This window comes from Anomalospiza imberbis, chromosome 29 (assembly GCF_031753505.1).
Source record: "Anomalospiza imberbis isolate Cuckoo-Finch-1a 21T00152 chromosome 29, ASM3175350v1, whole genome shotgun sequence".
NCBI lineage: Eukaryota > Metazoa > Chordata > Aves > Passeriformes > Viduidae > Anomalospiza > Anomalospiza imberbis.
Genome location: NC_089709.1, coordinates 815,044 through 838,818, shown reverse-complemented (window position 1 = coordinate 838,818; position 23,775 = coordinate 815,044). Strand labels below are relative to the sequence as shown.

The 23,775-nt window shown below is 59.0% G+C and overlaps 1 protein-coding gene across 2 annotated transcripts; it reads left to right on the top strand.

Annotated features, from left to right (window-relative positions):
• Positions 1-175: 175 nt before the first annotated feature.
• GATAD2B (GATA zinc finger domain containing 2B) lies at positions 176-22,826 on the top strand. Of its 2 annotated transcripts, none has more exons than XM_068174947.1 (11): positions 176-339; positions 15,052-15,381; positions 17,132-17,261; positions 17,451-17,582; positions 17,753-17,884; positions 18,461-18,631; positions 19,626-19,941; positions 20,368-20,570; positions 21,411-21,521; positions 21,614-21,731; positions 22,577-22,826. In XM_068174947.1, the coding sequence occupies exons 2-11, from the start codon at positions 15,053-15,055 to the stop codon at positions 22,708-22,710; spliced, it is 1,776 nt and encodes a 591-aa protein (XP_068031048.1). In that variant the 5' UTR covers positions 176-339; position 15,052; the 3' UTR covers positions 22,711-22,826. The 2 variants fall into 2 exon arrangements, with proteins under 2 accessions (XP_068031048.1, XP_068031049.1); XM_068174948.1 differs by lacking the exon at positions 176-339 and adding an exon at positions 9,417-9,545.
• Positions 22,827-23,775: the final 949 nt, after the last annotated feature.

Here is a 23,775-nt window from a genome sequence, read left to right as displayed (position 1 = left end):
GCTGAGCCAGCCAGTAGCAGCTGGGAGGCGGGCTAAGAGCGGATTGCAGCGGTTCTATTGGTCGAAGCTCCTGCCAGTCTGGACGCCGCACCAATGGGCGTCGCGGCTGGGGTCGGGAGGCGGGGCGGGCGCGGCGGCGGCGGCGGCCAATCAGCGGCATTGTTTGTGGTGGTTGCCGGTTGCGCTCGGCGGCGGCCGCGTCTGCTCCGCCCGCCCGGCCCGGGACCCCCGGGACACCCCGGGACCCGCCGGGATCCGCCGGGATCCACCGGGAATCCACCGGGAATCCACCGGGAGACGCCGGGAAACCCGCCGCGACCCCCGCGACCCCCGAGCCAGGTGAGGCCCGCGGGGGCGGCGGGGCCGGGCCCGGCGGGGCGGGGCAGGCCTGGCGGAGGGGGGAGGGCGAGAGCCGGGGGATGGGGGGGGATTTTGGGGGCGGATTTGGGGGCGCTGAGGGGCGATCTGGGGGGGCTGCGGGCAGCAGGCAGAGCCCGCGGGTTGCGGGCGCTCTGGGCTGAGCTTGGGGGCGCAGAGCTCGGGTTTGGGGAGCAGAGCTCGGGGATTTAGGGGAGCAGAGCTCGGGTTGGGGGGCAGAGCTCGGGTTTGGGGGGCAGAGCTTGGGTTTGGGGGGCAGAGCTCGGGTTTGGGGAGCAGAGCTCGGGGATTTAGGGGAGCAGAGCTCGGGTTTGGGGGGCAGAGCTCGGGGATTTAGGGGAGCAGAGCTCGGGTTTGGGGGGCAGAGCTCGGGGATTTAGGGGAGCAGAGCTCGGGTTTGGGGGGCAGAGCTCGGGTTTGGGGGAGCAGAGCTCAGGGATTTTGGGGAGCAGAGCTCCGGGATTTGGGGTGGCAGAGCTTGGGTTTGGGGAGCAGAGCTTGGGTTTGGGGGAGCAGAGCTCGGGGATTTGGGGGAGCAGAGCTCAGGGATTTTGGGGGAGCAGAGCTCAGGGATTTTGGGGAGCAGATCTCGCATTTGGGGAGCAGAGCTTGGGAATTTGGGGGAGCAGAGCTCAGGGGTTTTGGGGAGCAGAGCTCGGATTTGGGGGAGCAGAGCTCGGGGATTTAGGGGAGCAGAGCTCGGGTTTGGGGAGCAGAGCTCGGGTTTGGGGGGCAGAGCTCGGGTTTGGGGAGCAGAGCTCGGGTTTGGGGGGCAGAGCTCGGGTTTGGGGGGCAGAGCTCGGGGATTTAGGGGAGCAGAGCTCGGGTTTGGGGAGCAGAGCTTGGGTTTGGGGGAGCAGAGCTCGGGGATTTAGGGGAGCAGAGCTCGGGTTTGGGGGGCAGAGCTCGGGTTTGAGGGAGCAGAGCTCGGGGATTTTGGGGGGCAGAGCTCCGGGATTTGGGGTGGCAGAGCTTGGGTTTGGGGAGCAGAGCTTGGGTTTGGGGGAGCAGAGCTCAGGGATTTTGGGAGCAGAGCTCGCATTTGGGGGAGCAGAGCTCGGGAATTTGGGGAGCAGAGCTCAGGGGTTTTGGGGAGCAGAGCTCGGATTTGGGGGAGCAGAGCTTGGGAATTTGGGGGGAGCAGAACCCAGGAATTTAGCTGAAGCAGAGCTCAGGAATTTGGGGGAGCAGAGCTCAGGGTTTTGGATTTGGGGGAGCAGAGCCCAGAAATCTGGGGAGCAGAGCTCGGGTTTGTGGGAGCAAAGCACAGGGATTTGGTGGGGGGCAGAGCTCGGGAATTTGGGAGCAGGGCCGGAAGGATTGGGGGCACAAAGCAGATAGATTTGGGGGAGGGGGATGGGGGAGTAAGCAGACGGATCTGAGGGGGCAGAGCTCAGGAATTTTAGAGAGCAGAGCTCAGATTTGGGGGAGCAGAGCTGAGAGATTTGGGGAGCAGAGCTCAGATTTGGGGGAGCAGAGCTCAGATTTGGGGAGCAAAGCACAGGATTTTGGGGGAGCAGAGCTCAGATTCGGGGGGTAGAGCTCAGATTTAGGGGAGCAGAGCCGAGGGATTTTGGGGGGCAGAGCTCAGATTTAGGGGAGCAGAGCCGAGGGATTTTGGGGAGCAGACCTGAGTGATTTGGGGGAGCAGAGCTCAGATTAAGGGGAGCAGAGCTGAGAGATTTGGGGGAGCAGAGCTCAGGGATTTTGGGGGTCAGCCAAGGAGGTTTGGGGGAGCGCTGGGGAATCCCCCGGAAAAAACGGGGAGGCCCGGGGAGTTCCCGATGGGATTTAGGGGCGCGGATGCCGGGAACCCCCGGCTCGGCCCCCTGCGAGCCCCCCTTTGTTTCCTGCCGTCCGCGCCGGGATTCAGGAGCGGTTCCCGATCCTTTCCGCGCCGTTTCCCCGTACCCCGCTGGAAGCGGCTCCCGGCCTCATCCAGGATTTCCTCCCCGCGGGATTCTCCCTCTTTTCCTGCTGCCCCCCACCTCACTTCCCGGTGCTGCTTCCCCAGCTCAAAGCCAGCAGGGAAACTTTGCCATCCCTGGAATAAGCAGGAGCCTCCGGGTGGGCACTGCCCGCGCCCCTTCCCGGTTTTTGGGTGTGATCGGGATGAAAACGCCGAAACGCCGCACTGAGGTGGGGCTGGGGGGGGCACGGACCCTTCCTCACCCACATTTGGGAAGCTGGATCCTCTCCATGGAGGAGATCCGAGAGGATTTCTCCTCCCCAAGGATGAGGATTTCTGCTGCCGAGGAGAATCCTTCCCCACATTCCCAAAATTGAAGCGTTTGGGCGCTTTCCCCTCCCCTTGGAGCCTGGAAAAGGGATCTGTGATGGCGGGGGGAGGGGGTGGTTTGCCGGGAAGAGAGGAGGAGGAGGAGGAGATTTGGGAATCTGGGAGCAGGGAGGAAGAGCGGCGGCGTACGGATGCGCCGGGATCGATTGGCTTTTCCAGAGCGTTTTTGATCTTTTTTAAAATTTAGTTTTATTTTATTTTATTTTTAATATCCATTTGATTTTCTGGAGCTTCCTCGGCCACTGCCGGGCGGGAGGAGGAGGAGGAGGAGGAGGAGGAAGGGGGAGCACGGGAATGGGAACAGCCTCCTCCTGGCAGGAGTGTGGGAGGATTTGACTCCTGTTCCTCGGTGCTCCCGGGTGGGGGATGGGGCTGATCGCAGAGGCAGCCGCGTTTTTTTCGGGAATTTCAGGGGTTTTAAGGATTGAGGGTGCCCACTCTGGGAGACCCTGGCACCTCCCAGGATCTGGGACATCCACGACGCCGCTGTTGCTGTTGGGGTGAAACGGAGCTGGTGTATCCATCCCTAGGGAGTCCCTGCCGGGGATCCAGGATGGAATTATGTTGCAGCCGCTGGGATCCATCCGAGGGCTCCGTGCCGTGGCTCTGATCCTTTGGGATCTCGGTGCCACCTTCTCCTGGCGCCTTTCCCGGTCACGAGGCCGGCGCTGACGGGAGCATCCATCCATCTTCCAGCGTCCTCTTCTTGGAGCATCCCGCCTCCCCTCAGGCATTCCTGGGACAGCAATACCTGCTTGGCAGGATTTATCCCACTCAGGATCTTCTTGGAAGCACCTTCCCCTCCAGTGTCATGTCCCAAGGGGGTCGTGATCCGCCGCTCGGGAGAGGAATTTCCCAGATCCCTTCGCTCGCCGCGCTGGGATCTGAGGAAAATCAATCACTTCAGCTTTTTTCCCGATTATTTCCCAGTTCATTGGGAAATGAAGCAGTTTTCCATGCTTGGCTCTTCCCTATCCAATAGCAAAATGATCCTTGCTTCCACCAGTGTTCCTGGTGGAACTCTGTGGGTTTGGGTTTCACACGGATCTTGGAATTCTGCTCCGTAGTCTTGGGGAGCGCAGCCACGGATGGCTGGGGTTGTGTTTGCCGCGAGTTTTGTTGGTGCTTTAGGCTCTTTTCCAGGTTTTTAGGGATATTCTGCATTTAGCAGCATTTTGCTGGGATGGGACGTGTTGGGAAGCAGCCACATTTCTCTGCAGGAATTTCTTCCCAATATCCCACCTAAATCTCCCCTTTCCCAACTTCAAGCCATTCCCACTTCTCCTGCCACTCCATGTCCTTGTCCCTCACAGCCCTCGGAGCCTCTTTGGCTACTGGAAGATGCTCCAAGGTCTCCCTGGATCTTCCCTTTTCCAGGCTGGGCAATCCCAGCTCTCCCAGCCTAGCTCCATAGCGAGGCTCCTTCAGCTCCAGATGCTCCTTCCAGCAGGACACAGGGAACGTTCAAGGATATCCCAGCCCGTTCCCGAGAAGGAGCTGCCCTGTTGTGCCTGGAGATCCTTCCATCACCGGATGGAATCCGGGCACCGCTCCCCCTCCCGCAGGTTTTGGGTTTTTTGGGCACCTCGGTGCTGGCGCAGAGCTGGGGGAGCTGATCCCGATCCGTGGGAAGTGGGTCAGGAAGAGGCTGCAGCGCTGGGCTCGGTTCTTTTTTTACTCCCCGTGAATTTCCCGGGAACGCGGCGCTTCCCGGCGCTGGCGGATTCAGGATGAGCGGGATGAGCTGGGGGACGGGGATAACTCTCCCCTTGAGATCCCAGTGTTGCGTCTCTGCCCCCTGGACGGGGAATCTTACCCGGGCATTTGGGATGGTGGTATCTGGAATATGCCTGAAATCCCTCTGAAGAGCAGCACCAGCCTTTGGAATCCGGAGGGTGTTGGGAGCGGCGCTTCCAAGCCTAAAATTAGCCCTGAGGAGGCCGGGTTTTATTTCCATGGATCCTTATTGCATCCATGTTGTCCCATCCCTGCTCCATCGATTCCACTCGATGAGGTTTGAGTATGGATTTTGGGGCTGAATCCTGAAATCGTCCCATTTCGGAATCCCGACGGAATCCGCGCCGGTTCCTTGGGGGCGGAGGAGCCGGCTGGTGGGAAGGGTTGGATTTGTGTGCGTTTTCCACGCCTGGTGTGCTCTTCCCAATAAAGTTTGGGCTTCATTTTCATGGAGTCTCAGAAGATGGATGCATGAATCCTGGTATTTTTTGGGATGAGACTGAGCCAAAGCCGCGTGTCCCATGGGAAGGGCAGGCTGCTCCTTGTCATCCATCCCAGGACCCATTTTTGCTTTCCCAGTCGGTTGCGAGCAAGCAGCTCCTCAAAATCCATCTGAAATTCCCCAAACTCCAGGACCAGACCTCCAGGTGCGCTCCCCAAACCCCGGTTTTTAGGGAGGGCCTGGCTGGAAAACCTGCTCGGGCTGTTCCCCACAGGATCCACGGCCCCCAGGGAATTTTAAGGTCGATGCTCCGGGGATTCGTCCAGGTTGGGCCCTTGGCTGAAGGAAGGGTTGGGAATCTCGGCTGTTCCCAGTTTGCTCCCAGTTCCAGCTCACCTCAAGGATGAGGGGTGCAGGTGGAGGAGGTCCTCCCGTATCCATGAGGAGTTTCCCTGCTCCTCAGACACATCCCAACATCCGCCCTGTGCTGCCTCCACAGTGGGGAGTTCTGAGAGAAAAGGCGGTGATCGGAGTGACGCAGAATTCTAGGGAATTCCAAAATGATCCCGTGGTTCTTCTTGAGGCGCTCCAAACTTGGTGGATTTTCCTCCTTATTAAATCTTGGATTCCAGTTAAGTCTTGGAGCCTTGACAAATTCCAACATCTCCTTGTGCGATGGGGGCATTCCCAAGGCTGGTTGGTTGTTCCTTGCAAGAATTCCTGCAAATCCTGCCTTGGAGTCACCGGAGCGTTGGGAATGACCCTGCCGTGGGCTGGAAGAGAGGGAAAACTCCCAGGCCTGGTTTTCCAGTGGAAAGGTTGAGGAAATCCCAGAACCCAACGTGCTGCTCGCTGGTTTTACCTGGAAGTGCTGGACTGGGAAGTTGGAGCTGCTGGATGTGGGTGGGAATGGCACCGCTGTCCATTGGGATAGCGCTGGGATGGGAATCCCAAATTCCCATCCGGCAAAGGACACGTTCTGGAGGGGTTAATCCCAGCTGGGGTTGGGATGAATCCATAGGAATGGGATCATGGATTCCCACGTTCCCGCAGTCGCATCCCGGCAATCCTTCGGCCACGTCGAGTTTGTGGTGGAACCTCCTTGAGCGATGCCTTCCCTGGAGGTCAGCTGGCTTTGGATTCCCATTGGATGGCAATTTGGGGAAAAATCATTCCTTTCCCTGCTTAATCATCCTCCAGTTTTCCCAGAATCTCTTCCCGAGTACGCGGTGTCAGCCTGAGGCCGGATCGGGGCGGCGCCGATGCCGGGTGCTGTCAGTTTAGGAGGAGGGAATTGGATCCAGGAATTTTCTGTTTTGGGGGAGATGCACTAGCGTGGAAGATCCAGGGATCCTTTGGATTTGGGATAAAAGGAGCTCTGGTCGGACACTTCCTCAAAAACCTTTTCAGCCTGGAAACAGAAGCTCCCAGGGAATGGATCCATAGGGGAAAAACCCCCAAATCCAATTAAATGAAGTTTTAGCTCTTCCTTTGTCCATCCTGGCTGGGAAGATCCATTGGGAATGTCAGAGCGGCGGGATGGCGGCCAGGGCAGGAGCAGGGATGGGAGGGATCAACCCCCCTGAATGTGCTGGGAAGGATTTCATCCCTTCCCGAATCCCCAGCCAGCAAAAACAGGGATGGAAGGGCCCGAGGAAGAGGAGGAGGATGGAAACAGCCTGGAATGGTCCTGAAAAACCAGGGAATGGAGGAATAAATGCTGCTCTCCTGTGCCCTCTGAGTTTTCCATGGACACAGCCTGGAATAAATCATCCCAGGGCCCATCCCACCCCCTCATTAGCTGATAAATCCATGGAAACGAGCATGCAATTAAAGCTAATTAATCCTTTCCCCCTTTGGAAACCAAATTGTTCCATTTTATCTAATAAAGACAAACTGGGGGTTCCAGTGCCGGAGTGCTACGGAATTCCCAGACTCCCACACCTCAGGGCTGGAATAAAGCCATGGATGTTGGGGTTTATGGGATTATTGGGGTGTTTTGGGGGAATCTGACACCTTCCATCTGCTCCAAGCCCTGTCCAGCCTGGCCTTGAGCACTTCCAGGCATGGGGCAGCCTCAGATTCCCGGGATAACTTGTGCCAGGGCCTCGCCACCCTCATAGGGAGTGCTGGAATAAGGGTAAGGATATTCCTTTGGCTAAGGAATTCCAAATATCCGGTCTCAATCTGCCATGTTTTAGTATAAAACCGTGTTTTCCATTTCCTGGGTTCTCCATCCCTGGAATTCTCCATCTCCTGGCTTCTCCGTCTCCTGGGCTCTCCGTCTCCTGGGCTCTCCGTCTCCTGGGTTCTCCATCCCTGGGATTCTCCATCCCTGGGATTCTGTATCTCCCAGCTTCTCCATCCCTGGGATTCTCCATCTCTTGGGATTCTCCATCTCCTGGCTTTTCCATCCCTGGGATTCTCCATCTTCTGGGATTCTCCATCTCCTGGATTCTCCATCCCTGGGATTCTCCATCTCCTGGATTCTCCATCCCTGGGATTCTCCATCTCCTGGGTTCTCCACATGGTGAACGCTCCAAGTGCTCGTTAATTCCTTAACAAGGCCCAAACTTGTCCCCATCCTATTCCTGCTGCTCCCTCCTCGGGGCACCCTCAGCCCCGGAGTGGGAATCAGGCACCTCTGGAATCGGGCACCTCTGGAATCGGGCACCTCTGGAATCGGTCACCTCCAGAATTGGGCTGGACCAGCTCAGCTGCTTCAGGAGGTTCGGGACAGCCAAAATTCTGCTGGATCCTCCTTCTCCAGGGCCAACCCCGCAGGTGGCATCTCCCAGCCCATCCTGACCGGGGTTCTTCAGCATTCCTTGGCATCTTCAGGGAATCCTGGGCATCTCCTCAGGCATCCTCACCTGCTCCCTGCAGTCTTTGCCGGGACCCTTTGGCATCTTCCTCACGTCCCTCAGCCTCTCCTCCACGCCTTCCCTTGGTCTCTTTGCCGGGATTTCGGCGTCTTCGTTGACATCCCCCGGTGTTTTCCTGGCGCGTTCCTCGGCATCTTCTCCGGCATCTTCATCCACATCCCTGGGCAAGTTCCTTGGGTTCCCTCGGCTCATCCCTTGGCTCATTCCCAGATCCCTTGGCACATTCTGGGATCCCTCTGCACATTCTGGGATCCCTCAGCTCATTCCTGAATCCCTTGGCACATTCCCTGGTATCCCTTGGCTCATTCCTGGATCCCTCGGCTCATTCCTGGATCCCTCTGCACATTTCCAGGATCCATCTGCACATTCTGGGATCCCGTGCACATTCTCTGGGATCCCTCTGCCCATTCTGGGATCCCTTGGCACATTCCCGGATTCATCTGCCCATTCCGGAATCCCTTGGCACGTTCCTGGATCCCTCTGCACATTCCTGGGATCCCTCAGATCATTCCTGGATCCCTCTACATATTCCCTCTGATCCTTCAGATCATTCCCTGGGATCCCTCTGCACATTCCGGGATACCTCTGCCCATTCCTGGATCCCTCTGCACATTCCGGGATCCCTCTGCCCATTCCAGGATACCTCTACCCATTCCTGGATCCCTCTGCCCATTCCTGGATCCCTTGGCACATTCTGGGATCCCTCTGCACATTCCGGGATCCCTCTGCACATTCCCTCCGATCCCTCAGATCATTCCCTGTGATCCCTCTACACATTCCTGGATCCCTCTGCACATTTCCAGGATCCTCTGCCCATTCCAGGATACCTCTACCCATTCCTGGATCCCTCTACCCATTCCTGGATCCCTCTGCCCATTCCTGGATCCCTTGGCACATTCTGGGATCCCTCAGTTCATTCCTGGATCCCTCTGCACATTCCGGGATCCCTCTGCCCATTCCAGGATACCTCTACCCATTCCAGGATCCCTCTGCCCATTCCTGGATCCCTCTGCCCATTCCGGGATCCCTCTGCACATTCCCGGATCCCTCAGCATCCTCTCCGGCACGGTTGCTCCTCCACCGGATCCAACCTCGGCCGCGGTTTTTTTGGGAATGGGAGGGGCGGATCCCGGATCCCGGCGGCAGCGTCGCCCTCCTTTTTGGGAGGGAAACAGTTAAAATTCCAGGGGAGGGAAGGAGCTTCCATGAATGAAGACAAAGTTTGGCGGGGGGCCAGGAGCGGGGGGAGGGGGAGCGGGGAGGGGGCGGCCTCGCCAGCGCCGAAATCCCAGGAAAAATTATCCCCCCCCCCCCAAATCCAGTTCCACATCGGGAGGTGCCAAACCGGTCGCGACCGTAATTTTTTTTTTTTTAAATTTTTTTATTTTTTCCTTTTTGTGGGAGGGGGTTAAATTTTGGTGGCTTTTTTCTGTTTTTTTTTTTTTTTCTTTTCTTCCATCCCAAAAAAAAAAAAAAAAAATTTTTTTTTTTTTTTAATTCCTCTTTTTTTTTTTTTTTTTTTTTTTTCCCCTTTCCCTCCCTTCCCTTTTTCCCTGCCCCGCGAGGCATCATGGGAAAAAAAGTCAGCATCCCCCCTTTTCTTTTGTTTAATAAAACAGAACGCGCATGATTGGCAGGGAAGGGCCCGCTCGGAGCGCGGCTCCGGCTCCGGCTGCGGCTGCGGCTCCGCGGGCGATGGAGCGCGGGGCCCTCGCCGGCCCCGGCCGCCTCCTGCCGCTCCCGGGCCCCCCCGCGCTGCCCCCTCGCTTTCTTGGCAACTCGAGGCAGCGGGAATATTGGACCTGTAAGTATCCGTGTGAGACCATCCCGGGGTTTTGTCGGGAATTCGGACCGGACAAAAGGGGGGCTCCTCTACGGATGAGCGGAGCTGCTTTTCCGCTCGCTGCTGCTTTTTTTTTTTTTTTTTTAATTTGGTTTTTTTTTATTTTTTTATTATTGTTTTATTTTTTGGCAGCGGGACGGGAATGTCTCGAGGGAGCGTTTTCAGGAGAAAACGAGCGCTGGTGCTGGGATTTGCTGTCGGAGTCGATCCGTGATTCCCTTCTCCCTTCCCTCCCCCCCCCCACCTTCCCCACCTCATCCACGCTCCCACCATCGCTATTCCGCCGGAATGCTCCAATCCCACCCTCCCCGGAATGCTCCAATCCCACCCTCCCCGGGCTGGAGAGGTGACAAAAATACCGGGAATAACCATGCCTTGGATCGATGTCACACCCCCCTTCCCGGTGGTGATTGATTTAATTATCGATTGGGTTATTAATTGGTGATCGATGGCCCGCCGGAGCCGGAGCGGCCGCACAAAGGCAGCGCCCGCAGTCGAGGAAATCGGGAAGCGTTATATAAGGAAGCCTGGGAAGTCTGCGTCATCCCGGATGGGGAGGGGGCCGGAGCCGGGCGCTCCCTCCCCCCCCCTCCCCCCCACCTTCCATCCCATCATTTTTGATTTTCCCGGAGCGTTTTCCAGCTGGCTTTTCCCAAAAGGGGCCGTCCCAGCCAGATGCCCTGGAATTTTTTTTATCTGTCTTTCAGACTTTGTGGAGTTTTTGGGTCTTTTCCCCCCATTTCAGGGCATGAAGCAGCTTCTGGAATTCCCGCTCTCCTCCCACATCCCAAAAATCCTGGGGTGGGACGAGGTGTGAGGCCCGTGGTGCCGGACACGGCACCGGCATTTCCCGCTCCTGAGAAATGGAGTTGGACAAGAACACAGACTTAGGAGGGAAGGGAAGCACTTTTTGGGAGGGAGGATTTTCCTCCTTTCCTGCTTTTCCTGCTTCCCATTGTTAGTTTTGTACTTGACCCGGAGTTGCAGAATCTGAGGACATCCCGAGCTGGTGGTGGCGATCCAGAATCCAGGAGATCCAGGATCAGGGGGATCCAGGGTCTGGGAGATCTGGAATCAGGGAGATCCAGGGTCTGGGAGATCCGGAATCCAGGGTCTGGGAGATGCAGAATCGGGGGGATCCAGGGTCTGGGAGATCCGGAATCAGGGAGATCTGGAATCAGGGAGATCCAGGATCTGGGAGATCTGGGATCAGGGAGATCCAGGGTCTGGGAGATCCGGAATTGGGAGGATCCAGGGTCTGGCACGGTGTATCAGAGCAGGGACAGGTGTCCCCACGTTGGGATTCAGGAACAGCAGAATTCCTGGGGCAGTTTGCTCCATAGGAATTCCCACCCTGCCACATCCCGGTGCCCGGTCCCATCCCATCCCTTCCGTTTGTCTTCCCAAATCTTCTGTCGTATTCCCGTTCCCTTTCCCTTCCGGGAGCAGCCGTGTCCCTGTGGGTTCTGGGATGGCTCCGGGGCCGTTCTTAGGGCTTTTCTGGTGTTGCTTTAAACCCGGTGCTCCTCCTGCTCCGGAGGAAATCTCCACGAGCCACCCTCAGCCTCCCTTACCTGCCTCAAATTCCTGCACGGAGCCGGGTGTTCCTCGGGATTCCTGGCCACGTCCCCGGAGCAGCAGGATTGGGAGCAGCACGGTTTTTGTTCAGCCGTGGAGCCTTTTTTCCCTTCCCTTTCCAGCGGCGTTCCCGGATCCCGCTCCGGATCCCGCTCCCGGCCGCCGAGCCGTTAAATCCTAATTACCTTTTTAGGTTATTATCCTTTTCCTGGCGTTCCTTGGGAATGCTCGCCCTGGGAGCCAGCCATTTTGTGTTCCGTGCCGGAACGCGATTTACGACGCCGACGTCGGGATGTGCCGAGCCCAGATGGGATCGGAGCTGCCTCGTGCCGGGCTCCGGGAAGCCCCCGGAGCAGGATTCCAGCCGAACGGCTCCGGATGAGGAGCCAGCCCTGTGGATTTCCCACGGGATCGCCGGGGCTTGACGTGGGATCCTGGGATTCGGGGGGGAGGTTCGGGCAGCGGGAGCGTGCCCAGGTGAGCAGCAGGAGTTGGATCTCGCCGGTTCCTGCTCCCTGATCCCGGGAAAATGGGATTTTAATCGGATTTGAACGGGTTTTGTTCCATCAGTCTCACATCCGAGTGATGTCCTGGGTTTGGAGCCTCTCGGAGCACCTTGGCTCCGGGGATGGATGCCCCGTGGAGCGTTAGGGGTCACACTGGGTTTGGATTCTGGGTCTCTCCTGGGATTATTTCTGGCATTCCAGCCCCAAATGGAAATTGGGGGATGCTCCGGGTCCCCTGAGCCGGCCGCAGGTGCCTCTTCCTGGGAATACCAGAGGCTTCCCAAGGAGCAGAGCAGGTGCTGGTCTGGTTTATCCCTGATTTCCCATCCTCGCTCCCTTGGATCCCAGGGATCCACCTCGGCTCCGGCGGAATTCCGGCGCTGCTGGAGCGGGGTTGGGAAACCGGAGGGCGCTGGGGAGACCTCGTAGCACTGGGGGCACATGGATCCCTCGTGGCGGATCAGGGATCACTCCTTGTGGATCAGGGATTGTTCCTGGCGGATCAGGGATCATTCCCTGTGCTGGATCAGGAATTACAACCCCTCCATGAGCTCCGGAGGCTCCAAGGCTGGGAATTGGGGCTGGAAGACCAACATGGGGATTGACCCAACGGAAAACCCTCCGAGGAGGCTGGGAAGGGGCTGGCACCTCCCTGGATAAACTCCGGCTGGAATGAACTCCTGGTGCTGCCAAGTCTTGGTTCTGGATTCCATCGGGTAAATCCCGGGATATTTTCCCTCTTGGCTGCATCTCTTCCTGGATATTCCCACTTCTTCCTGGAATATTCCTTCTTTTGGCCCACCTCGCTCGTTCCAGCCTTTCAAATCCTCCCGCTGAGGACTTTTTTTTTTTTTTTTGGTTGGATTTTTTTCCCCTGTGGGCGCCGCATCCAATATCCATGGAAAACGGGGTGCTGCTTTGTTTGTCTGCGAACGCCAAACCCGTCCTGCCGGGCCCTTCGGAGCAGGAGAAGCGCCCGGAGCCAGCGGAACGTGCTGAGGAGCGCGTGGTGCCGGAGCAGCGTCCCCACGGAGAATTGGGAATTGCCGCCGGGACGGAGCGAGGCCGTGTCCGGCACACTGGGATTCCTGGAAAGCGTTCCAAGGCCAGTCCAGCCGACCCTGCTCATCCCACTCTGGCAGCCTCTGGAATCTTGGCTCTCCCCCGGCTCCAGGTTCCTGTTTCCAGGCACTCAGGGAAGGTGCTCCCGGGGATGATCCCAGTCGGAGGCACACCATGGATTTAGCTCCTGTTTTCCATGAGTTTTGCCACCATTTGGGAATTTGGTTCCAGTGAGGAGGATTTTTTTAGGTGAAGCTGAAGGGAGAGGCCGAGGCTGTTCCCTGGGATGTGCTGGATCCCCGGGGCCTGTGCCGGAGGGCGGCGGGGCCGGATGATCCGGTTTGGGATGTGCCGAGACCGGAGCGGGGCCAGCATGGAGCCTCCCGCCTCTCCGACCTCCAGACCAATTCCCGGCATTGGAATTGTTCCTGCTCTTTGCTGCGGATTTCTGGATGGAATCAGGAGCTCTCCCCTGGCTTTCCCAGTGCCCTGGAAATTCCCAGTGGATCCTCCCCTTCCCCCTCCAGCCAAAGGGCCCCATTCAGTACCGAATCCGAAGCCTAATTTAATTTTTATTGGATTTGGCTGAGCCTGGAAAACCTCTGGAGTGGATTAAATAGTGGTGGGCCCCATTCCCGGTAACGGCACTTTGGATTTGTTTGGAATACCAGAGGGGAGGGCGCTGGGAGCCCTTGGGAGACCACCTTGGTGATGGAGCAGGGACTTTGGGGGGTCTCTGGAATTCCTGCGAGATCCTTCCACCCCTGGAGAGGACGAGCAGGAAGTTGGTCCAGGAGATCCTGGATCTCCCTGCTGGATTCCAGCTCTGTGCTCGGTTCAGGTATCCGTGGGGAGCTCTTATCCCATGGGATGTTGGTCCTATGGACCTTTCCCTCCTTCTCCTCCTCTCTCCTTGCCGGCAGCAGCCGTGAGCCCGTTCCTGGCTGCGCTCCCGGGATCCTGGCGCGCTCCCAGCGGCTCCAGCCGCAGCGCTGGGCGCGGCTCCGAGCGCTCCCGGGGTGTCTGGAACATCCCCGATCCCCCCGGGGTCACTCCTGCGGGACGGGGGCGGGAGCAGCTCCCGCGGCCTGTCCCGGCTTGCTGGGCTAAATTTGGGAGACGTGCGGAGAGACGGGATGAGCAGGTAGGGAAGAGCCCTCGGTGCTCCCTTGGAGGCTCCGTCCGGCTTTTTTTTCAGATCATATTTGGGATTTCCATCCGTTTTCCTGCTGCCCTCCCCTGCTCCCGCTGTCTCCAGTGGGAGCTGAACTCGTGTGCCGATGGACGGATGCGTCATTCCAGGGATTTGTACCCGAGCCAGAGCCTCCTCCTGGCAGGAGTTTGGCTCAGGGGAAGGCTTATCCCGGGAATGACTCGGAGCCGGGTCCAGACAGGTGTGGAGCAGCTCCAGGTGCCCGGGATCCGGCCGCTCTGAGCAGGGACACTTTGTGTTCCCTGCGGAGCAAGGAATTCCCGATGTTCTTGAGCCAGCCGCATGGAATTCCCACCTATTCCCCAGGAGTTTGTCCTGGTCCCAGGCCCTGCTCCGCAGGAAAAGGCCTCGCCCAGCTGGTTTGCAGGTGGAGCTCCCGTGGCTCTTTGTTGTTGGAGCTGGTTCCTTATCAGCCTGGGAGCGGGATTGGGATGGGGTTGGGATGGGCTCCAGGCTTGGGATGGGGTTGGGATGGGCTCTGCGGCTCCCGCCTGTTTTCCAGAGGGCATTCCTGCACCTGGAGCTGAGGCGGGGGAGCCGGAGAGGTGGGAGGGCGGGGATGGACCTGCCCGAGCCTCCATCCCCGGAGCTGCTGAGCATTCCTGCCTGGAAAACCACGCGGTGGGGGATTTCCTGGTGTTCCATGAGCCGTATCCATGGGGTTTAATCCCGAAGGAGGGATTGTGCTGCCGTTCCAGGGATTTCAGGGCCTTTCGGAGGGGGAAACTCCTCACCTGGATGGGGACTGGGAAGGTCGGAGCTCTGCGAGGAGATCAGAGATCTCCAAGAGATCAGAGCTCTCCAAGCGGTCGGAGCTCCGTGAGGAGATTGGCTCTCTCCAAGGCGTTGGAGCTCCATGAGAAGATCAGAGATCTCCTAGAGGTCGGAGCTCCATGAGGAGATCAGAGATCTCCTAGAGGTCGGAGCTCTGTGAGGAGATCAGAGATCTCCAAGGCTTTGGAGCTCCATGTGGAGATCAGAGATCTCCAAGAGGTCGGAGCTCCATGAGGAGATCAGAGCTCTCCGAGGAAGCCGAGCTGAGCTTGGGGGGGCTCCTGGGGGGGGATTCACCGGGATCCTTGGCACTGACAGTGTCCCTGTCCCTCAGGATGGACCGGATGACGGAGGACGCGCTGCGCCTGAACCTGCTCAAGCGGAGCCTGGAGCCGGCGGAGGAGCGCGAGGACGTCCTGGCCAAGCGGCTCAAGATGGAGGGACACGAGGCCATGGAGAGGCTGAAGATGCTGGCACTGCTCAAGCGCAAGGACCTGGCGGGGCTGGAGGTGCCCCACGAGCTCCCGGTGAAGCCGGACGGGATCAAGGGCTACGAGGAGAAGCTCAACGGGAGCCTGCGGCCCCACGGGGACGGGCGGAGCGCGGCCCGGCCGGGCAAGGAGAACATCAACGACGAGCCCGTGGATATGAGCGCCAGGAGGAGGTGGGTGCCGGGAATTCCGGGCTCTGGCGGGGTGGGAGGAGCCGGGTTGGGAATTAAATGGGATTTGGGGGGGTCCTGGAGAGCCCGTTCTGGTGAGGCTGAGAGATGGGGAGGGACCTGGGAATGGTGGGATGACAGGGAATGGCTTCCCACGGACAAGAGGGCAGGTGGGATAGCGGGAAGGAATCAGCAAGGAATTGTTCCCTGTGAGGGTGGCACAGGTTGTCCTGGGATTTGTGGATTTCTCATCCCTGGAAGTGTCCGAGGCCAGGCTGGACGAGGCTTGGAGCAGCCTGGGATAGTGGAGGTGTCCCTGAAGGGTCCTGCTCCGAGTGCGGAGTTGTGGGCTGCATCCTGGGCGGAATTCCGTGGATATTGTGCAATATGAGGTTACCCAGTGGGGCATGAGGTTACCCAGTGGGGCACCAGCACGGCACATGGATGCTTGGATCAGGAAATCAGCCCTGGAAAGAGGTGGGAATATTCCACTCTGAATTGAGAAGTGAGACTGGGAATGTCTCATTTTCCTGGATTTTCCTTGGGAATGTGCTCCACCTCTCCTCACCTCTGCCTGCCCCCCTCGCCGTGGCTCCTCCTCCACCGATTCTGTTGGAATTCTGCTCTTCCCTGGACAAAGGAAATCAGACAATTGGTGATTTCTCATGGATGGGTCCGTTTTCCCGTTGGATTTGGACTCTGGCTCCGCCTTATTCCCCTGGTGGAACGTCAGTAATCCAGCCTGGATGTATCCGGATGCTCCTGCAGAATTATCCCCAGGAGCTGTAGGACAGCCCTCACCCAGGAAAGTGCCATCCAGATGTGCCAGCCCAGTTTGGAACTCCTGGGATGCAGCCTGCTCTGCCTGGATGTGCTCCCACTGGCTCCTTCTCCTTGGGATGCTCTGGAATTTCTCTGCTGGAGCAGGGGCAGCTCCGTGCCCTGCTGCTTTGGAATATCCACAAAAACAGCTGGAATGTTTGGGAGACGAAGGCGATCCCAGCTCTGAGCATCTTCCCGCCCTCGGAGCGGCCAAACCTGGGAGCTGGGATTCGGCTCTGGGCTCCCTCCTGGGTGTTCAGAGCTCACAGTTTGGGATGAGATATTCCACGGTCTCCCCTCGCTCCAGGGAGCTGGAATTGCCTCTGAGCTGGATTATCCCACAGTTTTCCAAGGCTCTCCAGCAGCAGGAATGAAATCCAGGGTAGCAAAAGGCTTTTCTTGGAGTCTCCTTCCCTGGGATGATCCCGCCTGGATCCTGCTGGACTCCACCACTGATTTTTCGTTTATTTCTTTTCCCTGCTGCTCCTTTGGTGTTCCAGTCCCAGTGATGGATCAGTTGGATAATCATGCAGGTTTTCCTTTATGGAATTGGGCTTCTCCAATAGATTTGGGTTGGGATAGGCTTGGAGTGGTGCCGTTAATGGGGGGGGCTCGGCCCCTTCTCCACCGCAGTGAGGATGAGCAATTCCAGGCTGGAATATTCCTGCCATTCCCTCCCATCCCAGCACCAGGACACGCTCCTGATTCCCACCTGATTCCCAGGTGGGATTTGCACTCCTGGAGGGGGACCTGTGGGGTGAGGGAGTGCTTTTGAGGGAGCCCTTCCCTCCTGGTGTCCACAGGAGCCGCGCCGCTCCGGATCCGTGCTGGAATGAGGGCGGTCTTGCTCCCAAAATCCCACATTGCTGGCTCAATGGGGCTCCCCAAATCCCAAATTCCTGGCTCACCGGGATTCCTCTCCCCCCTGCAGTGACCAGGACCGGGGCCGGTTGACCCCGTCCCCGGACATCATCGTCCTGTCGGACAACGAGGCCTCCAGCCCCCGCTCCAGCTCCCGCATGGAGGAGCGGCTCAAGGCGGCCAACCTGGAGATGTTCAAGGTGAGGGAACGGGAATTCTGTCCCGGGAAAGGCACGGGGTGAGCGGGGGGTGAAGGATTAAGGGCGCTTCTCAGCAAATTCCAGGTGCAGCCGCCCCAGGTTCTTGCACCTGTGGTCCAAATTCCCGCTTGGATTCAGCTTCCCCCGCCTCCCTTGCTCACGCTGTGCCCGGTGTCCGGCGTTTTCCAGGGGAAAAGCCTGGAGGAGCGGCAGCAGCTGATCAAGCAGCTCCGGGACGAGCTGCGGCTGGAGGAGGCCCGGCTGGTGCTCCTGAAGAAGCTGCGGCAGAGCCAGCTCCAGAAGGAAAACGTGGTGCAGAAGGTGAAGGATGGGCATGGGCGGGCATCACGGGGAAGGGGTGGACACGGAGCCTCCACCCCACCTGTGGGATTCCCTCACCAATCCCCGCTCTGGGAGGAGACAGACCCACAGCTCTGCCCCTGGATTCCCACTCTGAGTGCTGATCCTGGATCTCCTTCCTGCCCCCCCAGACTCCCGTTGTCCAGAACGCCGCGTCCATCGTGCAGCCGTCCCCCGCCCACGTGGGGCAGCAGGGCCTGTCCAAGATCCCCTCCCGGCCCGGAGCTCAGGGGGTGGAGCCGCAGAATTTAAGGACATTACAGGTGAGCATTCCCATTTTTCCTGGAAAATGATGATTTTGGTGAGTGCACAAACAGCTGAGGGGCTTTTTCTCCCTCAATTCCTTGGGGTTGGATTTGGGTTTGTCAGGAATTTGACTCAGTGATCCTTGTGGAGCTGGGTGTTCCAGGATCCTCTGAATGTCTGGTGTCCCAGCTGGAGTGGGATGAGGATGGTGGGAATTCTCCAAGGCCTGCAGCCTTCCTGCTGCTCCCAAAGGAAAAGTCCCTGGAAGTGTTTGCTCCATGGATTTCTGCCTCTCTCCTTGACCACGGAGCAATTCCAGCCTCCCACGGGAAATAGGGATGTGCCAGCTTGAGCAGGGGAAAGGGCCAAAATCCTGTAAAATCCAGGACAGTCTGGGGAAAAGCGAGGGATTTGGGGCATTAGAGGTTAACTGGGATTCTGGATAAGCAGGAATTCATGGATCGGGGAATCAATGCTCCAGGTTTCCCTCATTTTTCTCTGATTCTGTTACTGAGCTGAGGGAGCGCTGGGAGGGACGGTTGGGGCTGTTCTGTGGGATCTGATTCCCTGATTCCACGTGGATTCCCTGGCAGGGCCACAGCGTGATCCGCTCGGCCGCCAGCTCAGCCCTGCCCCACATGTTGATGTCCCAGCGCGTCATCGCCCCCAGCCCCGCCCAGCTCCAGGGCCAGCGCGGGCCCCAGAAACCCGGCCTGGTCCGCAGCTCCACGCCCGGGATGAGCCCTGCCATCAACTACCAGCCGGTGGGTCACTGGTTTGGGCTGGTTGGGCACTGGTTTGGACTGGTTTTCACTGGTTTGGGCTGCCTGGTCACCGGTTTGGACTGCCTGGTCACTGGTTTGTACTGGCTAGGCACTGGTTTGGACTAGCTGGGCACTGGTTTGGGCTGGTTGGGCACTGGTTGGTACCAGTTTGCACTGGTTTGGGCTGGTTGGGCACTGGTTGGTACCAGTTTGCACTGGTTTAGGCTGGTTGGGCATTGGTTTGGGCTGGTTGGGCACTGGTTTGGACTGGTTGGGCACTGGTTTGGGCTGGTTGGGCACTGGTTTGGACTGCCTGGTCACTGGTTTGGACTGGTTTTCACTGGTTTGGACTGGTTTTCACTGGTTTGGGTTGCCTGGGCACTGGTTTGGACTGCCTGGTCACTGGTTTGGACTGGTTTTCACTGGTTTGGGTTGCCTGGGCACTGGTTTGGACTGCCTGGTCACTGGTTGGTACCAGTTTGCACTGGTTTGGGCTGGTTGGGCACTGGTTTGGACTGGCTGGTCACTGGTTTGGGCTGCCTGGGCACTGGTTTGGACTGGCTAGGCACTGGGTTGGGCTGGTTGGGCACTGGTTGGTACCAGTTTGCACTGGTTTGGGCACTGGTTTAAACTGCCTGGACATTGCTTGGTACCGGTTGGCACTGGTTTGTACTCGTTTTTTACCGGTTTGTACCGGTTTGGGCCAGTTTGAGCTGGTTGAGCACTGCTTTGAGCACTGGTTTGTACCAGTTTGCACTGGTTTGGACTGGTTTTCACGACCTCCACCCCAAAGCCACACCTGCTCACGCCTCCCCTCCACAATTCCCAGGACTTCCCAGCCCTTGTGTTCCCCCTGACAGCTCCCGGCACTCCGAGGGCTGCCTGGCCCCTGCTCTGTGAGCCCGGTGCTCCCAGCAATCCCAAATTCCCACCCTAATCCCAAATTCCCTCCCAGCAATCCCAAATTCCCGCCCTAATCCCATCTCCTCCGCAGCAATCCGGCTCCTCGGTGCCGTGCCAGCGCTCGTCGTCCTCCGCCATCTACATGAACCTCGCGTCCCACATGCAGCCGGGCTCGGTGGCCCGCGTGTCCTCCCCTCTCCCCAGCCCCAGCGCTCTCTCCGACGCCGCCAATTCCCAGGCCGCCGCCAAGCTGGCGCTCCGGAAGCAGCTGGAGAAGACGCTCCTGGAGATTCCCCCGCCGAAGCCGCCGGCGCCGCTCCTGCACTTCCTGCCCAGCGCGGCCAACAGCGAGTTCATCTACATGGTGGGGCTGGAGGAGGTGGTGCAGAGCGTCATCGACAGCCAAGGTCATTGCCCGGGCTCATCCCGAGGATTCCGGGCGGTTCGCCCCCCGACTCGTGGCATTTTGGGATGAAATTGTGGGGTTTAGGGCGAAGTTGTGGGGTTTAGGGTGAAGTTGTGGGGTTTAGGGCGAACTTGTTGGGTTTGGGGGGTGCGTGGAAGGGTTTTAGAAGGAGGCGGTGGGGTTTTTGGGGGGAAGCTGTGGAATTTTGGGGTGGGCTCGAAGGTTTTTAACGGGTTTGTAGGATTTCGGATCAAATTTGCGCGATTTTAGACCAAATTTTCAGGATTTTGGCCGTTTCGCCAAAAATTACAGCATTTCCGCCCAGTTTTTTGTGACCTCGGTGGGAATTTTCAGGATTTCTGCCCGACATGTTGTGCTCTGCCTGGGTGCTGAGGCGGGGGGCGGGGGCTGTGTGGCTGTGTTCCAGGGAAGAGCGCCCCGGCGGTGCCGCGCGTGGAGCCGTTCGTGTGCGCGCAGTGCCGCACGGATTTCACGCCGCACTGGAAGCAGGAGAAGGGCGGGCGGATCCTGTGCGAGCAGTGCCAGACCTCCAACCAGAAGAAGGCGCTCAAGGCCGAGCACACGAATCGCCTCAAGAACGCCTTCGTCAAGGCCCTGCAGCAGGAGCAGGTCGGGAGCGCCCGGCACGGCCCCTTCCAGTTGGCTCATCCCATCCCAAACCATCCCAGACCACCCTGCCCCATCCCATTCCATTACCTCCATCCCATTCCATTACCCCCTTCCTATTCCAGCCCATTGATCCCATCCCATGGGTCCCATCCCATTGTTCCCATTGATTCCATCGATCCCATCCCATTGTTCCCATTGATCCCATCCCATTGTTCCCACTGATCCCATCGATCCCATCCCGTTGTTCCGTTGATCCCATTCCGTTGTCCCATTGATCCCATCCCATTGTTCCCATTGATCCCATCCCATTGTTCCCACTGATCCCATCGATCCCATCCCGTTGTTCCATAGATCCCATCCCGTTGTTCCATTGACCCTATCCCATTATTCCCGTTGATCACATCCCATTGTTCCCATTGATCCCATCCCATTGTTCCCATTGATTCCAGCCCATTGTTCCCATGGATCCCATCCCATTCTGGCCCATTGATCCCATCCCATGGATCCCATTGATTCTATCCCGTTGTTCCCATGGATCCCATCCCATTGTTCCCATGGATCCCATCCCACTCATCCCATCAGCAGCCAGGTTGGCATTCCTGAGGAATTGAGTGGGGTGGCATTCCCATGGGATTTGAATGGAATGGCATTCCCAAGGGAATTCAATGGGTTGGCATTCCCATGGGCATTGAAAGGGATGGCATTCCCGAGGAATTGAGCAGGCTGGCATTCCCAAGGGGATTGAGCGGGATGGCATTCCCACGTTCGTTGATGGGTGGCATTCCCGTGGGATTGCGCGGGCGGCGTTCCCGAGGCACGATCCGGGCGGTGTTCCCGCAGGAGATCGAGCAGCGGCTGCAGCAGCAGGCAGCCCTGTCGCCCACGGCCGCGCCCGCCGTGCCCAGCGTCGGCAAACAGGACGGGATCCTGCGGCACCACACGCTCCGGCAGGTGGGAGAGCGGGATAACGGGATAACGGGGTGGTGGCATCGCGGGGTGGGACCATCCCAACGCCTCCCCCGTGTCCGTGTCCGGTCCCGCAGGCCCCGCAGCCCCAGAGCAGCCTCCAGCGCGGAATTCCCACCTCCGCCCGCTCCATGCTCTCCAACTTCGCCCAGGCCCCGCAGCTCTCCGTGGCCGGAGGGCTCCTGGGAATGCCAGGTACGGGGTGGGGTGGGAATGGAGGTGGGATGAGCGGGATGGGGATGGGATGGGATCCATGGGATTGGATAGGATCAGTGGGATGGGATGGGATCCATGGGATGGGATCCATGGGATGGGATCCATGGGATGGGATGGGATCAATGGGATTGGATAGGATCAGTGGGATGGGATGGGATCCATGGGATGGGATCCATGGGATGGGATGGGATCAATGGGATCAATCGGATGGGATCAATGGGATAGGATGGGATCTATGGGATGGGATCCATAGGATGGGATGGGATCAATGGGATGGGTTGGGATCAATGGGATAGGATGGGATCCATGGGATGGCTTGGGATCCATGGGACGAGATGGGATGGGATCCATGGGATCAATGAGATGGGATCAATGGGATAGGATGGGATCCATGGGATGGGATCCATAGGATGGGATGGGATCAATGGGATGGCTTGGGATCCATGGGATAGGATGGGATCCATGGGATGGGATGGGATCCATGGGATCAATGGGATGGGATCCATGGGATGGGATGGGATGGGACAGCTCAGGCCACATCCACTGGATTTTGGGGCAGAATTTGGGAATTCCCACCCTGTACCAGCCCCGTCCTGGCCCTTCCTCCCCCGTGGGGGTCCCGGGGTGGCTGTGGGGCTGCGGGAGCCGTGGGATCTGTGGGATCCATGGGATCTGTGGGATCCGTGGGAGCTGTGGGATCTGTGGGGTCTGTAGGATCTGCGGGGTCTGTGAGATCTGTGGGGTCCATGGGGTCTGTGGGATCCGTGGGCTCCGCGGGATCCGTGGGATCCGCGCGGTGCCGGAGGATCCGCGCTGTCCCCCAGGAGTGAACATCGCGTACCTGAACGCCGGCATCGGGGGCCACAAAGCGTCGAGCCTGGCGGACCGGCAGCGGGAATATCTGCTGGATATGATCCCGCCCCGCTCCATATCCCAGTCCATCAGCGGACAGAAATAGCCCCGGCTGCCCCCACCCTCCCGCCGGGCCGTGCCGGGCCGTGCCGGGCCGCGCTGGTGCCTCCGCTCCCGGGGAGAACAGACCACGAGAACCCAAGAGAAACAAACAGAAAACGTGGGAAAACAAAAAAAAACAAAACAAAACAGACAAAACAAACATTTCAAACGGCGACCTGTCCCGTTCCCAGCCCGAAATTCCTTTGGTTTTCCAGGCCGGGAGTCGCTCCCCGCGCGGCCGGAGCAGCCCCGGCCCCGCCGCTCGTTTTGTAACGCCGCCGCTTTCTCCTTGTGTTGTGGGTTGTTTTTTGCCCCTTTTTTCCTTATTTTTCCCCCCCTCTCCCTTCGCTCCATGGATGGTTAAAGCTTTTTTCTCCCTTTTCCAGAGACTTTGGCAAGGGCACCTTTCCCCGATTCCCTGGGGGGAGATTTTGGGGGGTGGGGGCAGCCCGTGCTGATTCCGGGGAGGATTTGGGGGGGCGCCTGCTGGGGGGAGGCGCTGATCCCGGGGGGATGAATCCCCTTTGGGTCTGATCCCGGGGTGTCACCTCCCCCTGGCCCCGATCCCGGGGGGCCTCGTCCCCCACCCGCTCCGCAGGAGGACCCCGGAGACGCCGGCCCCGAGCCCTCGGCTCCGATCCCGATGTCCCCGGGGGTGACGGACGCTGCCAGAGCCGCCCCAGGAACCCCTCGGGGGTCCCTCGGTGTCCCCGAGGATCCCTGGAGGTGCCCCCCGGGGGTGTCCCCGCTGTCCCCGTCCCCACGGTGGGGGGGACGCGCGGCGGCTCCGGAGTGGACAGCGGAGCGAAGGCGCGGCCAGGGCGGGTGAGTGTCCCCTGAGCTGTCCCCAGAGCTGTCCCCACACGTGTCCCCGGTCCCTGCGTGCTCCGCAGCCGCGCTCTCCGTCACCCGCGGGTGGCACCGGGGTCACCAACAGCACCTGTGTCCCCCAGGGACAGCGGAGGGGGTCCCTGTGTGGCACCCTGGGGGTGACAGGGGTGGCACCGCGGGGGCGGGGGTGTCTCAGACGTCCCCTCTGTCCCCGGGGGTGGCACTGGTGGGGGGGAGG